The 18,487-nt window shown below is 42.7% G+C and overlaps 1 protein-coding gene across 1 annotated transcript; it reads right to left on the bottom strand.

Annotated features, from left to right (window-relative positions):
- Nucleotides 1-13,181: 13,181 nt before the first annotated feature.
- LOC311037895 (rab proteins geranylgeranyltransferase component A 1-like) lies at nt 13,182-16,250 on the bottom strand (the record flags this gene model as incomplete). The annotated part of the gene is made up of 2 exons (XM_084047191.1): nt 13,182-13,190; nt 14,415-16,250. The coding sequence occupies 2 exons, from the start codon at nt 16,248-16,250 to the stop codon at nt 13,182-13,184; spliced, it is 1,845 nt and encodes a 614-aa protein (XP_083903317.1).
- Nucleotides 16,251-18,487: the final 2,237 nt, after the last annotated feature.

The following is an 18,487-nucleotide window of genomic DNA, read 5'->3' as shown; positions in this document are numbered from 1 at the left end:
TGCTGGTGGAATGGGAAAAAAACTCCCCTTTAACACAAAGACACCTCAAACAGAGTCTGGCTCTGTAGGTGGGTGGTACTGGTTGGGTTGAGGGAGTGTGAGAAAAAGAGAGAGAGAGAGAGAGAGAGAGAGAGAGAGAGAGGGAGGGAGAGAGAGACACAGAGATGCTCAGCAAACAATAACAACAACTACAATAGTCCACAGCCATTGTCCATGGAAACCCTACTGGCAGCATGCAAAGTTTGGTGTTAATCGGTCCAGCTGTTTGTGAGATTAGGTCCAGACAAACAAACAAACGGACGGATGGATGGCTGCACGCACGCACGCACACACGCACACACAAACACACACAGTTTAACAATTTATTTATGTCCACACACAGGGAAAGCATACAGGGACACCAATATTTTAGGTGCAGTAAAGGTTACATTCACAAACTCATGGATATGTCCTCATGATATGACACGCATGTCACTCATATGGCAGCAGAGACAGCACAATACTTCGCCAGCCTTTCTGCCTCGTCTTTGGGGCATCCCAAGTTGTTCGAAACCCTCCAACAAACAGTCCGTGGGTATAATGTCCTTGGCTGGATCACCAGAGGAAGCAAACTGCTTAGTCTTGCACTGACTGCTTGGTGTTAAAGCGTCTCTCTCTAGTTGTTCTCATGGGCCTGGAGGAGGTCCACCCGTTGCTATTCCGACAGCGGACGGACATACCGCGCTGGAAGGCCGCCGGGTCTATTGCCTCTCTTCCCGGTAGCTGTTCACGGGAAGGAGGGGCCGAGCTTGTAGATCTGCTATTTTCAAACATGTTTGTACTTTTACTTTTGGTACTTTAAGTACATTTTGATACCAATACTTTTGTACTTTTACTCAAGTAAGTTTTGAATTCCGGACTTTTACTTGTAGCAGGGTACTTCTACATTGGAGTATTGATATTTTACTTAAGTAAAACATTTGAATACTTTTTCCACCACTGCCAGGTAAATTGCAAATGCATCCACTGCACCGACTACATTGACGATGGTACGACGATGGTGTAGTTACACACACACACACACACACACACACACACACACACACACACACACACACACACACACACACACACACACACACACACACACACACACACACACACACACACAGAGAGAGAGAGAGACCGTGTCATCAGAATCAGTGTAATAACCTGGTCCAGTTGCTTCGCTACAGTTGCGTTGTTATTCTCCATAGGATGACAGTGTTCTTTTCGGCAAGTGACACTGACGTGTGATAGAGTATAAATGAAACTTAGGATGAGATGGATGGGCACTGAAGCGTGATGAAGTGGGAGGTGTAAGTTGCTGCCATGCCATATTCTATCTATCTTCTGGCTTTGCATGATGACACCAGACCCTGAGGGTAGAAGTTCTTCATGCTGCATGTTTTTAACTCTTTCAGACCTGGAACGGATATGTGTCCTTTTTAGATTTGAGCTTAAAAAGCATTATTTTACACCTTGGCTATTCAAAAATAGCAGATCTGCTATTTTTGAAAAATCAAGAAAATGTGTGCAAATCTTTGAATATATATTTTTTAAACATTTGTAACTCAAATCTTTGCTTCTTGGGGGTCCCTGGAACACAATATTTTGAAATGGGGGTCCGCAGCCAAATGCATTCCATTATGGGGTCCTTGACATGGAAAAAGTTTGAGAACCACTGATATAGCAACATAAGTATTTTCAAAAAACTGTTAGAAGACATTGTGTAGAATCGGAATAACCTCGGGTCTTAATGGGTTAAATCGTGGCGCAGAGGACCATAATGAGATGGGCTCTCTCGGCTTCATCAAAGTCATGCATACAGAGAGGTCTTACACCTCTTGTCAAGAAGGGATAGGGGACCTATTCGGGACATTATTGTGAAGTTGGCGGAATGGCTCCAAATACAGACAAATCCAGTTACGCACTTGTATTTGTTTTTCCAATAGCAACCAACAAATCCTGTGCTGTATTAACGGCGTAGACCTGGCAAAAAAGTACATTCCCATGCTGTGGCAGAGTCTATAAATAGTGCAGCGCAGCTAAGTCTAGACAAATCTGATCAGTGGTGAAGATCAAACAATTATCAGATTAGGTCTATACATCATCATTATATATCAATTATGCTTTATCACATGAGTCATTTCTACTTGGAAAAATGTAACTGTGAACTTCAGAATAAGCATATAAAACAGGTCTCATATATGATCTTATCAGGTAGATCAGTCCTTCTAGATTGGGGGGGAGGAGAGGGGATTTTCATAAACATACCAATGCAGCTCCCAGTACAGCCTGCATAAAGATATTTCATTCGAGTGCCTGGCCTCACAATTCCATTTGCCATTTGTAAATTGAATGGAGTGTGGTTGAAAGTGAGAGGAAAAACCTAAGATTAATACATCTCATATTTATGACCCTTATACAATCCAGCAATGGAGAACTGCTAACCCAGACCAATCTTTACTCCAGCTCTCTTAAAATCTCAATCTCTCTCTTTCTCTTCCATGCATGCATGCATGCATGCATGTGTGTGTGTGTGTGTGTGTGTGTGTGTGTGTGTGTGTGTGTGTGTGTGTGTGTGTGTGTGTGTGTGTGTGTGTGTGTGTGTGTGTGTGTGTGTGTGTGTGTGTGTGTGTGTGTGTGTGTGGTCACACACAAACGTGTTTTTGTTTAATTATTTCTTAGATCAGCCATTACCAAATTCCTGCAGCCTCTTATTTATACAGGATGAAAGGAAAGTTGGTCCTTCAATGTTACAATCAAAGACGACTTATCTTGCATCGTTGTTTTGAACAAGCCAATACAAACAGACAACTCTCAGAGAACCAGAGAGCTGTCTTTTTGTGTTACCTTTAGGTTTTTTCATGCTTGACTTTCATGCTTGACTGACTGACTGGCTGACTGACTGACTGCTGACTGTGAGGTTCAATTCATAAAGGTCTCACAGGTAATTTTATTACCTGTGTAGGCCCTATAAAGAGAAGAATGCATTCGCCATCTGTTTTGAATAAGGGGTGTCATGTTTTGCAATTAATTAAGCTTATCTAGACTATTTCTGTTATTAAGGTTTTGTGATTTCTCTCAGACTGTGCAGGGCAGAGGCGTCTAATCTCTGAGTTAGGGTAACCGCATACCCTCGGATTAAAACTATTTCTTAATTCCATTTAAAGATGTGTTTACACTATAATTTAAAATTATAAAGCCGATAAAGTATAGTTTTGGACCATGACGGAGGCGCGCCGACTCAGCAGACCTTGAGGCTGAGGAGTCGCGCCCGAGCGCCCCCAGGCGCGAGTGCCCGCGACGACCAGCCGATGGTCTGCTAGTCGAATCAGCGCCGTCCGAGTTATGTACCGATAGGGACAGAATCGTAAATATTTTTGGTGCGGACTGCGTTTGCCCCACTGACTGCGTTTAAACACACAAGCTGTCGCTCTTCTGACAATTCCATTTAATTTCCCTTCTTTCTCCATCTCCCTCTCTTTCCCATGCACCCCCCCCAAAATCCCGTTCCACACTCTCTAAAGTACACGTTTCTCACCCAGTGCTGCTGACAACACAGCCTCTATTCGACCCGTCTTGTATCTAGTGTTTATCAAGGCCAGCTTGAGACCCGATGTGCTTGAAAAGACAGGATGGGAAAACAGTTCACGGAAGTCGAGTAAGATAAGAAGCTGGCAGAAAAGAAGAGAGATGAGAATCGAGGCAGAATGTAACGTGACAATGAAGAATTGCATACAAAGACTTATCAGAGCCTTAAACTATGACCCTGTTGCTTGCATCTGCCTTGGACATGAAAGGCATTTAAAAGGTGAACAGGGCAAAGTTGAGCCATTGGGTAAGATGAGCCACCCCATGTCTCATGGAATCAAAAACACTATGCAGTACTACTAATTTAGGTTGGTCTTCAGTGGTGTAAAGTAACTAAGTACATTTACTCAAGTACTGTACTTAAGTACATTTTTGAGGTATTGTTACTTTACTGTAAAGTGAGTGAGTATTTCCAATTCTCAGTACTTTTACTTCTACTCCACTACATCTCAAAGGCAAATATCATACTTTTACTCCACAACAATTATTTGAAAACTTTGTTACTTTTTAGATTTAGATTTAGGAATGTGAGTACTTTTTCCACCACTGGTCTTATATAGCATAGTGGCAGTGGTGCTCAAAGTGGGGTCCGGGGAGTCCTTGAGGGATCTACAAGTTCACAACGCGCAGCAAATGCATATCAATTTGGGGGATCAACTGGTTTAGGGTAAGTTGAGACTAATAATTCATATCAAAGGGTATATATTTCCTAAAGAAAGGTTTGTACACCACATGGCTTTCTTATTTAATACATATATAGTTTATGAAGAGAGAAAGGCTGTGTTTTAATTCTGTGAATATTATGGGACAACACTGTTGTGGCAAAGGAATACTTTTTCAGATATCAACCATGTGTAAACTACATCTAGTCAAAAATATTTTTGTTTCTAGGAGTGCACTATAAACTGAAGTAGGTTTCATTATTGTATTGAAAGTTGTATTGTCAAGTAATATGTAGCTCATCTTACCCCATTCTTCTATATTGCTTATCAACAAAGGCACTTTCTGTTCTTGCCTTTATACTGTAATTCATCGCTAATTTTTGAAAAATGCAACACATTGCAAAACATTGCATCACAGTTTTCATCTGAAAATCTGTTCGTTTCAGCAAGCAATAGTACGACCTCAGATGCACAGCATTTTTAGTTAACTCCCAAAATATATCTACGGCAAAAATATTAAATAGACACTTTTTATTATCTAATGTACCCACCACTCATTCCTTTGGCTGCACAAAATGTCAATAAAGGGTTAAATGTGTTTGAAAATCCACCCAGAGGCTTAAAAAAATAGTATCAAAATAAGTCCAAATTAGGCATTTGTAACCATACTAATACGAATGAAATTAATATCAACCCATTTTGTTTTACACACTTTCAAGTGACTGAATGGGCTGTAGCAGTAATCCTATAGACACTCGTTCATCCCCTGGTTCGTAAAGTAATTTCTCTATGGAGAATAACATTGGGTCATCTTAGAATCGTCTCATATAAGAATTGTGGTCCAAAAACAAACAAACTGTCTCGGCGATATTGCCAGGGAGGAGGTTCTGTATTGTTTATGATACTCAGTCACTTATATTTGATACAGTCTGTTTATGGCGAAAATGTAACTAATTCGGCGGAAGTAACATTATCGTTTTCTCACCGTCAGTTGATGCTTCATATCCATAAATGTATTTATTTTTGGAACACAGTTCTTATTTGACGCGATATTAAAGACGTCTAGGGGATTCAGAACGGGGGTGGAAAACTGCGAACCAGGTAGGATGTGTAAATTACGTCAGACTTCGGTGCTCTATTGCGATTGCACGAGAGACCAAGTGGGCATAGCTGAGCAACACTCTCAAGCAATTACAGTGAGCACATAGACAAGATAATACATACCTCCTCCATACCTCAACAGGAGTGAATAATGTGTATGAATCGATGTCTGGGTGCATGGTACGGACAGCCCAAAGCATGAGTCCATGTGAGCTTCCCTCCATCCAGGATATACAACAGTTGATGTGTCAGCTGAGCCGGTAGGACCCCTGCCACCCCAACCATGGACTGTTTCAGCTGCTACCGCCTGGAAAACGGGTACTGCTATACAGTACCTCAAGGCCTGGAACAGCAGGCTCTGACAGCTACCAGGGAACAAGGCTTATGAACAATGGACACCATGGCCTAATGCCTGTTTGCCTGTTACCAGTGGTGTAAAGTAACTAAGTACATTTCCTCAAGTACTGTACTTAAGTACAATTTTGAGGTAGGCCTACTTTTACTTTACTGGAGTATTTCCAATTGTCTACTTTTACTTCTACTCCACTACATCTCAGAGGCAAATATTATATTTTTACTCCACTACAATTATTTCAAAACTGTAGCTACTAGTTACTTTGCAGATATAAATGATTACATTATAAAACATACATTAACCACTTTAGCCCTATTTTATACATGGGCTATTTGAAAATAGCCGATCTACAAGCTCACAACGTATCGCGATGCGACGTGTTGTGATCGGCTATTTTCAAACATGTTTGTACTTTTGCTTTTGGTACTTTAAGTACATTTTGATACCAATACTTTTTGTACTTTTACTCAAGTAAATTTTTAATTCCGGACTTTTACTTGTAACAGAGTACTTCTACATTGGAGTATTGATACTTTTACTTAAGTTAAACATTTGAGTACTTTTTCCACCACTGCCTGTTACGTCTGCACAATTACATGCAGCTGTGTATATCACAATCACACACAAACAGGCAAACAACATTGCCACAATAATTCTTTCTTTTTTTTACGACGTGACTTTGTAAGAGCTTGCCATCAAGAGGGTCTGGTCTGTCTGTGAGTGTCCATGTGCGTCTGTTTGATCAAAGCTAAATATTTTTGTTTTACACACGCAACACACTGTGTGGTGAGCTTGCATTTTGGCTATTTTCACCAAATGTTCACCTATTATGACAGATTTAAGTTAAACAAAGACAAATGGTCACAACATGTAAGCTACCCCACTATTTGTGCCATTACGTTTGATCAGCTATCATGCAAAGTTGACCAGATTCCTTGCAGCAGATCCAGAGACATTTTCATCCAGGTGTAACTCTGTGACAGCTCTGTGCAGTTATGTAACTGACAGACACCGTTATTTGTAAGTCAATAGTCAAACTTTTTGGGTGAAATTATTAAGAAATTTCAGTTTGTTTTGGCTCATTTTTTTCTGTTTTCTGAAAAACTTTTTTTTAAATGACTTAGGCCATTATTCTAGCAAGGTGACAATATTTTGATAGGAAAACAAAATAAATATTTGCCGAGTAAATCCTTTATATTAGCCTTTCAGCCTGTCTTCATGACGTGCCATGTTTGTTTGTTGGGGGGAAAACGATATCACTTGGCAATTGTTCACCAGTCAGACCATCTGTCCATCCCTCAGGACACTGTAGTGGTTTTCAACCTTTTTCACGTCAAGGACCCCCCAAATTGACACATATTAGCCCACGGACCCCCATTTGGAAAGATATGCCAGAGGGACTCAACCATTTTTATTTCTTGGGGGTCCCAATCCACTGTATCATCAGCATTAGTTGGTTCTGGTTCCACTCTCAGAGTTACACACACATAAGGATCAATTTGGTTCCACTATTAATTTGGCTGGGGACCCCCTGGAACCCCCTCAATGACCACTGGTGGTCCCCGGACCACTGGTTGAGAACCACTGCTGTATACGACTGACTCAGTACTGTATAGCCATGATCAACTATACAGCTGTATGTATGTTTTCTTTATAAACTATTTTTATGGGGGATCAGTAACACACTACTCACACATTCAGTCAGTACTGGAGCAGTGCCATTCACCCCCCTTCATCCCCGTTATGCAATTATACCAGATATTTCACATCCGTCTGTCTCTCAAATGTCAAACAAGGTAAACTCTCCTTTGGAAAATAGGATAACTTCCTTGATGGTGACAGTACAAATAAACTCTGCAAAACCAAGGGGAGCTAAATGTCAGAATGAATAGAAAAACATATCCGGATGGCCTTCATCAGCATCAATCTCACATGCTTTGACTACCATTAATCAGGCCTCGTCAAAGCAATAATTCTCTTTATGCGTTTTCCCCACTGCAGTGCCGTGACACATATCAGATGTTCTGCTAATAAATGCAATGTTCACATTAATTTTCCCCTTGTATGCAAATACAAATTTACGTAATGGGACAAAGCCGGCCTCAGAGATTTTCATGTGTGACAAAATGGCCTTTCATTGACTTTTCTTTCTAATTAAATGTAATATTGCATTTTGCATTTACTCTACCAAGCAATAATTCTTGTTTTAACACATTTCCTGGCATACATTTGTGCTAATAAATGATTTGATTGTTTGGATCGATCCTTAAAACGAAGACTTTGCATTGATTCATCAGATTGTGTTCCACGCTGTTCTGAAACCATCTCTGTGCATAAAATGTAATTCAGCTTTATGCCCAGTCCATTACAACATTGGCACCTGCCTCTACGAGCTTTGCAGCACAGTGGACATTGTGAGGCCAGAAACAAATCACATTTTACGATCCCTCTTAATTCATCTAAATTCATAGTAAGTCAGATAGCAGCTTAAGAGATGTTTAGAGCCACGCACTGATATTTGGAGTGCAAATGTGCATGCTTGCAGTTGTGCTTCAATTTATATAGTCTCAACTTCAGTCAAACGGCGCAGTCCTGCTGTCTCACTTGGATCCTCTGAAGACTTTAAAAGCCCTGAATGGAGAGAGATGGGGGAATTGATCATGTTTATTAAGCCTTCATGGCTTCATGTCGAATCATATTCTTCCACGTGGTGTAACGCTGACTGGATGTGAAGTGTGATGATCACCAGCTGTGGACGAGATCCACTTCGTCTGTCTCCATAGACATGACAAGGGGACAGGAAAGGCCTTCTGCACATTAGTCTGTCACTAATTCAGGTTGCCATCCAGAGCCAGAATAGCTGGCATCTAATGACGGCGCGTCTGAGTGAGGTCATGGCTTGTGATAATGGAGAAAACATCTGTTATGGCAACCTTGAGAAATACCTTGTATCATTTTCTGCATGTCTAACTCTCTCTGTCCACGGCCATCTGTCCGTAGCGCAACATTCATCAACGAGAGACAGACTAACTAAAAACAGCCATCTGTTTGTAATGTAAACATAATTTGGAGAGTGTGCCTCTTTGACCAGTGAAACTTACTTCATTCACTCGACTTGAGAAATGAACCCCTAATTAATTTCCCAATTCAGTGAAATCCAGTAGCTTAGCGGGATGTGGATAATTGTTTTTGAACTTTTTGAACAGCTGAGTGTCAAGATTGCGGACATGTCTGTGTGGGAGGATTCAATCTGGATTCACTGGCCTGTTTGACTTGGGGAAATATGCAGTGGTGGAAAAAGTACTCAAATTCTTTACTCAAGTAAAAGTACCAATACTGCAATATAGAAATTCTCTGAGATGTAGTGGAGTAGAAGTAAAAGTATTGGAAATTGGAAATACTCAAGTAAAGTACAAATACCTCAAAATTGTACTTAAGTACAGTGCTTAAGTAAATGTACTTAGTTACTTTCTACCACTGGAAATATGAGTGTAAGACTTAGAGCTATGCGAACAGCACTGTGTGACTCAGAGGCGAGATGGTGCATCACCGTGAGTTAGATGCTGAGAGCAGAGCCCATACAGTGCGTTGTCACAAATCTGTGTTCGATGATAGGCTGTCGGCTTTCATAAACAGGGCTTTTTCCACTCTGACTTGCATGACGCCACTGGCCAAACTTCACCCAACGTTGTCTTTGTTTGTCTCTCAACATCAAAAGGCAGCATTTTTCCTACAATAACACAAGATCAGTCAGTGCTCGGGCCGCTTTGATCTCTTAAGTGTTTCCAGTAGGGAATAAAGCCTGGCTGCTCTATAACTGCCCATCATCAGCATGTGTCAGCGATGTGTATGTTTATGTACTTGACCCGAATAACTGTGATTGGCTAACCTCCGTTTAGCCCTCTTTCATAGTCCGTTGGCAGTCCTTTTTGAGGAGGATATGCGCTTCCAGCACCCCGTCAATAAGTCAAGTGTGGAGAGATAATGGGTTGACTGTTCTCATCCACAGAGACCCCACCACGGGGAACAGAGGAGCGGGAAAACCTCTCTGAGTGACACATCTTTGATAAATCCTGTTAGTCAAAAAAAGCGCTTTAACACGAGTCATCAGAGAGCGTGACAGCCTTAGTCAATACCGGGCCAGCATCGCTCACCTCTAACTAGTGATGTCCCACTTTGTGCAGGCGAGAGCCTTGAAATCCGGAGGAGAGGAGTGAAGTGGAGTACAAAAGAGGAGGAGAAGAGCGGAGGGGAAAAGGGAAAAAGGCAGCAGTTTCTCTGGGGTTCCATTTTCTTAAATTAATCAGATCCACAAGCTGCGACAACGGGGGGACGATACGCACAGTCACTGACAGCTAATCAACCTCTCATTCATATCACATGTGTCAACTCAAGCTTGAAGTCTCCTCTCCCGAAACCGTTTCATAATTTGTTATGGCTGGATTTGTCTTCTTTTAGGGCAACTGTGTCTCAACTGGCTTTATATCATTCAAGAAGGGAAAAAAATCTCTAATGGCCCATTCGTAATGGATGTTTGCAATCTAATTTTCTCTATCTTAACAGCCTAAGAGAGAAGTTAGAGAAGTTTCAAGAGGATAGAATTCAGGAAGAATCCATTTCAGGTCCCTGGAGGCGAAGCCAGAGAGCGGCAGTATATTAAGCACAGTCTCCCTGTCTAAACCATTAATCAAAAGGCCCAAGAACAGAGTAATGCGCTGTTGCAGTTAATACTGTGTAGTCAAACTCATTTGTTTTTCTCTCTCTCTCTCTCTCTCTCTCTCTCTCTCTACAGTTTCCGCCTTATTCTATCCGCATCTCCTCACGACCTTGGCAAAGACTACTCCAAATGAAATCTTGCATAGTAGTTTGTTGAAATGTAAGTGTGGGCGCCAAAAAAAAAAGAAAAAAAAAGAAAACTCTTCATACAGCCGCAGAGAGAAAGACTTTGTATTTATCTCAAGCATCAGATGTATAGTATGCGAGATTCTGTGCCACTTGAATTTCAGGGCCACTGCACACTGACAAAAACAACATTTTTTTGCTGCAAATGTGGTGAGATTCCATAGCCAAAGATGGATTGCCATAGATCTAAACAGCTATATTTTCATGAGCATGTGGAGAGGTGAGAGAAAGGAACAGAAGGGGAGAGAGGGGAGTGTATCCCCTGTCTATGTTGTGCCTCTATGGCCCTCCCCCTCTCTCGCTTGCTTGCTTGCTCTCTCTCTCTCTCTCTCTCTCTCTCTCTCTCTCTCTCTCTCTCTCTCTCTCTCTCTCTCTCTCTCTCTCTCTCTGGCTCCACAGTGGAGAATAAAGTATATCAAGGAGGCCACACAGCGACATTTTTATCAGTGTTGTGCTGACTGTGCTGAACTCTCCCTCTGAGAGACTGATGAGGAGGAATGGCCTTGTGGAGGAACCCACCATGTGCATCCATAGCTGTCATCATCATCTGAGTCCAGGAATGCTGAGTCTGCAAGCCCGCGGACCCCCCGCGTGGATGGGAAATGACCTGTCTGTGTCCACCTGACACCCTCTCTGTCTACCCCAAGACCCCTGCTCATCCTCCATACAACACATCCCCAGTACGATATGTCAGTATGGGTCGGCAAGCCCTTTTCTTTTTGGGTGGTTGACACGGGTCCTGCCTCAGAACCAGCATAATCCATTTCTCATCTATGACTCTGACAGAACCCACCCAGAAGCTTGGACCACGGAAGCATGAGGGAGAACTCTGTAGAAAAAGAAAAAAGCCTCAGTCCACTTCTTCAAACGTGGCCCTGTTCAAGCAGAATTCTTTGTTTCTGCTGATCTAATTTGGATGTTGATTTTGTGAGCTCCAAAAAGCTTTCACGGTCCTCTCAATAGAGTGAGGCATGGAAGTAACACTGCCGTACAAAAACGTTATCTTGAGGCTAAATATTTTCACAAGTGTCACTTGACAAAAACAATGTATTTACAACTGAATCGCTTCACAAATTATGTCATTTTAGGCTAGCACTACTTCTTTTCTTTGTTTTTCTCTCTTTCAAGGATGTTTCAGGAACTTATGCAGACATATCCTGCAAGTTGATTGAAACCATGCTGAGCCATGGCCTTTTTCAGTTCATTGGTCAATATCTTCAAAAAATCACACCCAGTGTGAAGTGGGCGGTGTGTGGTCATCACAACATGACTCACTTTAAAAAAAGGATAAATTACTTTTTTTAAAGTCCATACTGCTATTCATAGGGCTGCACATGTGTCATGTGTTTCGCTAGCCAATCACAGTCCTGAATTTGCAAAGTCAGCCAATCACATTACAGTTAGTGGTGATGACACTAGCTGTAATGTGATTGGCTGACTTTGCAAAAGTATCGATTTGCATTAACAATGGAAGGGTTAGGGGGTATACAAATCTTTTGGTCGGTGTCCAAAACTCACTTATAGGGGGCGGCTACACCGCCCCAAAAATAATAAGATATCAAAAAGCTGTAAGCTATGTCAATTTTGATAAGCTTGGTCCACATTCTGAACTGTGCAAATTCAGCCAGTGCGTAAAAAGTTGACTTTTCAATGTACATTTTGACCATTAATATAGCACCCCCATAAGGCAGATTAGGGTCATATTTATAAGCAATGCACTCAACTTCCAATCATTGGAGAAAATGTCATGTCTCTACCATTTACCATGTACCGTGAATTTGCCAAACTGCGGTAGAAGCAGAGAAATAAGCAAAAAAACGATACGGTTTCAGTCCTTTGGGCTTGAACCCCTATAGACTTTAATTAACATGATAATTCCCTTCTTTTTTGGAGGACAGCCATAGCTGATCGGGTAGAGAGGCAGCCTGGTAATAAGAAGATTGCCAGTTTTCCCTCCAGTCTGCTAAGTCTGTGTCAAAGTGTACCAAACCCTAACGGCTCCCTGGACGGCATATTAAAGGCACTTCCACACTACTAGAGACATAATTCTGAAATTGAGCCACCCATGCCATGTTTTAACCACATTTCTGTTAAAATCGTGCTACCTTAGTAGAAGCAATCAAATAATTCAAGAGATTTTTTTTTTTTTTTAGAAAAAAACATTTGAAACCAGTTCCATTGTTGTATTACAAGATGAAGCAACATGGTTTGATGATTAAGTTGACACCTAATAGCTTAGGACAATCAAGAGTAACATGTTTGCGCACAATGGAATGATGCCTATTATAGTCCACTGATAAATTAACTAATGCAAAAGTTATTAAATAATGGTCTGATAAAAGATACATCTGTGGGAAGATTATGAAATGTTACATTTACATCCGGAGAGAAGCCAATTTAACACTCTAAACAGCTGAGAAATGTACTGTAACACAATTTAGATTCCCCATACATGTCACTAATGTGAGTTAGAGTTCTCAAATTGCCGTAATGTCTTTACATTTCAGTTGCACTGTACAGAAGTTACAGTTGGAATAGAAAAACATTTAGATAATCTGAGAATAGAATAAACAGTTAGTAGAGGGACACATGCCTATAAAAGAATGTTTGATATAAAAAAAAATGGGACCAACTGAACATCCTACTACCATAAATGAAATTACCTCCAAAAGTACGTCCGGGGTTGCTCAGCACACGATCACTCCACTTGCCCCAAAACTTGCAACAGACTGTTGATCAGTGCTCTGGCTAATACCTATGCCTCTTTCCCCGCCTTCAATGTACTTACATACTGTATTGTACAGTTACAATATAAAACTACATTTTAACATTTTAGCCACAGCAGCTTTCCTTCTTTTTGGCCACAGTTATTTAAATGTTTGTGGATAAAATACATCAATCTGTTGTGTTTGGATGTAGGCCATCATGCTTAAAAAGTTCAGTGCGGTAAAGTATTAAGAAAATCCACATAGGGGATGTTTCTTTTCCTACAGTGACCTTTAAGCTAGACCTGTTGTTGGCATTGCTGAACTTAATGTCTCCAAAACAAAGAGTGGGCATGGAACCATGATAAGATGCATTGCTTTGCAATTTGACAAAGAGACAAAGTCCTCCTTTAGTGTCGGTGATTTCTGCGCTTCGATGTCCGTTGATGCCCACATGAACGACAGAATGTGCTGTCGCATTCTAGCAGTTACAGAGCAGATTATGTCCTGGATGCGAGCACCTGTGTAGCAGAACGTCTAACCTCTGTCCACTGTTACAAGGTGGATCATCGACAATACATCCATTCATACCTGGACTGGCCATAGCTGTTAGCTGTTATTTCAAGTCTCCAGTCGTCACTCGACAGCTCCTGTCAGAGGATGGACTGGTGGGAGTACATTGCCAGCATCCGGGGCAGGAGGATCGAGTGGAAGGACGAAGGCGGATAGGACAAGCAGCAGCAGAGAGCTCCGTGTTAGGCACTGGAGACAATGGTCCAGTCAGCTTCTCCAGTGCTTTAAACACATTCTGTAGAGTCTGTACAGTCTTGGGCTGGGATCTATCCGGGCATTGTTTTGTCCATTGGTTTCTGCTTTTGACCAGTGTCCACGGGTGGAACAGGCTTGGGTATTAGGCTTTGCTTCAAGGCTGGGCCACAGTATGTCATTCAGAGCCAGCAGGATTTTCAAATAGCTGATGTATATGTTAAAGTGCACATGTGGCCAATGGTCGCTTCTTTTGGGCTGGTTTTCCTAGACCTGGTTGCTTGTTTCTCTCACAGAATCTGGCAACACTGCCCCCTCTTCCTCTCTTCCTCTCTGCTCCTCCACGTCCTCCTGCCCCCGTGGGGAGTAATCTGTGTCATAAATGATGTCCTCTGGGTTTGGAGCCGGGGGACAGAACTCCTCCTCTGGAAGAATCTTCTGGAAGATGGACTCAGCCAGGGCTATGGGGTGTTGGTATCCCAGGGAGGCGTCTGGACTGGAGCAGACATGCACGTTGGGCGGTAGGTCATAGCTCCCTTCCTCCACCGCTGTGCTGTCAGCCATGTTGAAATACATGCACCACAGGACAGAAGGACGGCCCTCTTGATCTCGGGACTCTGGCGTTTGGAATATTCTGGTAACCACAGGCAAAAGGTCTTGGTAGGCAGAGCCAACTGTTTGACAGGTGAGATGGACTAGATAGGTTCCAGGTATACATGTCATGGTGGAGGAACAGAGTTCTACCAGCCTCACCACTGGACCACCGGGTTCTACAGGTGGAACCGATACTAAAGATACCTGTTGTTCTGATTCGCTGGGAAGAACAGAACCATCGGTGATCAGAATGGCTCTGGAAATGGTCCTAGTGGGTGTGGCTCTTGACTTCTGCCCCTCCTCAACATAACCCTCCTCCACCACAACATGGCTACAGCTGATTCGCTGCCCTCGGCTGTCAATCACGGCTTTGCACCTTTTGTCTTTGTCGATCACCAAGCACCGGATGGAATGACAGAGACAGTAGATCCCTCCAAACACAGCAGACATTCTACAGAAACACTGGGGAATGTCTCCCAGACCGTACAGAGGGAAGAGGAAAGGTGTGTTACCATAGCGACCCAGGCACTGCAGGAAGTGACATGTGGATGCCAGGCCCTCCTCTGTAGATGTGTCTTCCTTCGCTATAGTGATGGAGTGAAGCAGAAAGTGCTGCAGGTTGTCCGTCAGCTTCTGGGTTCGGAGGAACTCCGCAAACGGACGCTTAGCAAATGCTTGGTATTCCTGTGGTTGATCCTGGTAGTCCAAACAGAACGTTAGAAACTTCATCAGCATCCTCTTCTCCACCACACTCAGCTGTTTACTAGCAAACACATCAGCTCTGCTACACGGAACCTGTTCAATTCGACCATTAAGATAGGTGAGAATCCTGGTGACGTTCTTGAACTCCGCATAGCGGCTGACATTTGATTTGATGAGCAGGTTAACCAATGGGCCACGAGAATACATCAGCTTTGACACCAAATCAATATTGAATCGTCGTCCTTCCTTCAATAGCCAACCATAGGTGATCTTCCTGGTTGACTCTGATTGGTTCTCAACAGGAGAGGGCGGGGACTGGGGGGATTGGCTGCCCTCAGGCCCCTCCTGCTCTGTCTCCACAACCTGTTCTTTTGGTGTTTCTGATGTTGGTTCTTGGGTGTTCCCAGTTCTGGTTTCTGTGGTTTCTGTGGTGCAGCCATTATTTCCACGTCCTCCTCCCGATTCTTCTGTGGTGTTTGAAGCACCAGGAGTCTTAGTCACTTCCTCTTCTTCTCCCGTCTCTTCCTCACTAATGTAACAGAACACCTGGACGTTGCTGATGGGAGCAGAGTCTATAGATGACAGACAGACGGCTTCCTCTCCTTCCCCTATCAAGCTGGACCAATCAAGGACTGCCTCCTTTATCTGACCCCCATTGTTATGTTCTTGGATCCAGGCCAGGAGGTTGTTGAAGGTGAAGCTAGCCCAGTTCCCTGCATAGTAACTCCTCCTGTCAAGATGGAGGACCCGTTGTCCAACTCTGGCACATGCTGCTGCCACAATGGACTCAGCAAGACCCGTGCCCAATATGACAACATCAAATTCTGATGGTAGACTCTCAGCATCCATGATGTTGCCACGGTGGTAATGTCACGTGACCGACTGTGCAGGTCTTAAGTCTTCCCTGTAGTAGACAATGGAGTAAGATCTGGTGGGGCTCCAGTCGGAGAGTGGACTTATGTGCATCGCATGATTCCAGATAATTATCTTAATTTATGAGTCCAGGTTGTCATGGTTAGCATTGACAGTCTTACGCCACGGACTCCATATTTGGACATGGCTGACACGGAACTCACTATGGACATGGCTGCCTCATCATGACAACACTGAGATGACAAACACATCACCCGCCAGACAGTCTATAGAGAATAGCAATCTGCTTTATATCGATTATCGAGGGGTTGAGGGCCAAATATGGCCATGGTATCGTATTTTGGGTTGCTCGTATTGTCCCACATGTTACACCTTCGGAATTGCAGTCTTTCATACACGGCCCAGGCAATGTACTAGGTTTGACCTAGTCCTGGTTTTCTTTTTAGGTTGCATCATTGTCTTCTGACCTACTGTTCTGGATTTGTGGGTCTCTTAGGATCCCAGTTGGAACTGTGTTAACGGAAGCTTCCATTTCCATCTGCTGTGGACTGACAAGCCACCTGCCAACAGCTCACGTTGTGAAGGAGCAGGGGTTGAACAGGGCAGGTGGCTGATTACTCACCTGTGTGTGTGTGTGTGTGTGTGTGTGTGTGTGTGTGTGTGTGTGTGTGTGTGTGTGTGTGTGTGTGTGTGTGTGTGTGTGTGTGTGTGTGTGTGTGTGTGTGTGTGTGCGTGCGTGCGTGCGTGCGTGCGTGCGTGCGCGTGCACACGTGTGCACGTGCGTGTGTGTGTGTGCACATGTATAATTGTGTACTGTACTGTATGTGTTAGTGGTATGCAGCAATAGCACCAACACTGGGTGGGAGTGAGTGTAGGCGGTGTCATGGGCGCCATTGGTCTCCCATAAACACACTTCCACATTTATTTATAAGTTGCAAATCCCTGTATTCACAATAATGCCCATATTGGAGGACTTACAGTAAAAAATACATATATTTAAATGTATTTTTACTGAAAACACCAAACAGGAAGCATATTGTTGTTTTAATCCAAGAGAGAGTCCATTGCAACACAAATCAAATGCATTGTAGGCAACATAGAATTGTTTGATTGATGTGTGTTTACATCTGTTTACTTTGAACCATAACTAACAAGCAGAAGCACTGCAGCTTGCCATTGCCAGGGTTGTTGCGCTGATCAGTCAACACGTCAATCAGCGCGTTCAGGTTTCGGTACATTGTCCAGGATGCGCTTATTTTTCTTTCCTTCAGCTAGCTTGTTCATGTGTCTGACTGTCTGGGGGGGAAAAGCTCTCTAGCAGTCTACTGACAGTGGCCTTATGGCAGGAGAGGCACTTTCCACGTGGCATATCATCTGAAATAGTCCATGGTTGGGGCGACTATACGATCTTTGATTCTGTGAGCTTTGCTGTTGTCGTGTTCATCGCCTTTGATTCAGAGAAGATTGAAACCCCGTAATATAATCACCATATATTTTATTTCACCACCATAAGCACTCCTACAGTACCATCTCAAATGGGGAGGAAAAGCAACAGATAGAAACAGATGGAAGTTCTATATGCTGTGACATGCATTTTCTTCATGAGTGTGTTGTTCTCTTTTTAAGTTGCATTGCTACAGGGCATGGTGTGTCTCCCCCTGCTAAAATAAAGGATGAATGACTGAATGACTGAATGACTGAATGAATGAATGACTAATTGACTGAATGAATGAATGAATGAAAGTCTCATCATTGAGTTGCTGGCCTTAAGCTACACAAATAAACGTGTATTAAAGACAGAGGAGATAAAAAATATATCATTTGTAAATACTTTGATTGCAGTTCATGGGCCAAATCCATATTTATGGGCAGCCGTCAGCATTCTTTGCCTTCGGCGTTTTGCACAGAACTGTAAATCGAATCCTGTCATGGTGCAGCCACTTTGACAGAATGCTAAGTAAGTCAAGGGATCGCAATTTCATTGAACCGGGTCTCGCTGACTGGAAATCTGCATATTCTAAATATGAATGATATGCAGTGCATGAGTGTACATATGGGACCTGTCATTTCAAGGGTAAGTGGGTAAGTGTGTATCATTTGAAATATTTCCTTTAGTAAAAAAAACAACAACAGATGGTCATTGTCATATGTTGTAAACTATGGCTGCTTGGAAGACACATACATCAGCTTTGGTTAATTCAAGACCTCTGTGT

The sequence above is a fragment of the Gymnoscopelus microlampas genome (genome assembly GCF_963454915.1).
Source record: "Gymnoscopelus microlampas genome assembly, chromosome: 21".
NCBI classification, from domain to species: domain Eukaryota; kingdom Metazoa; phylum Chordata; class Actinopteri; order Myctophiformes; family Myctophidae; genus Gymnoscopelus; species Gymnoscopelus microlampas.
This window is presented reverse-complemented; position numbering and strand designations above follow the sequence as displayed.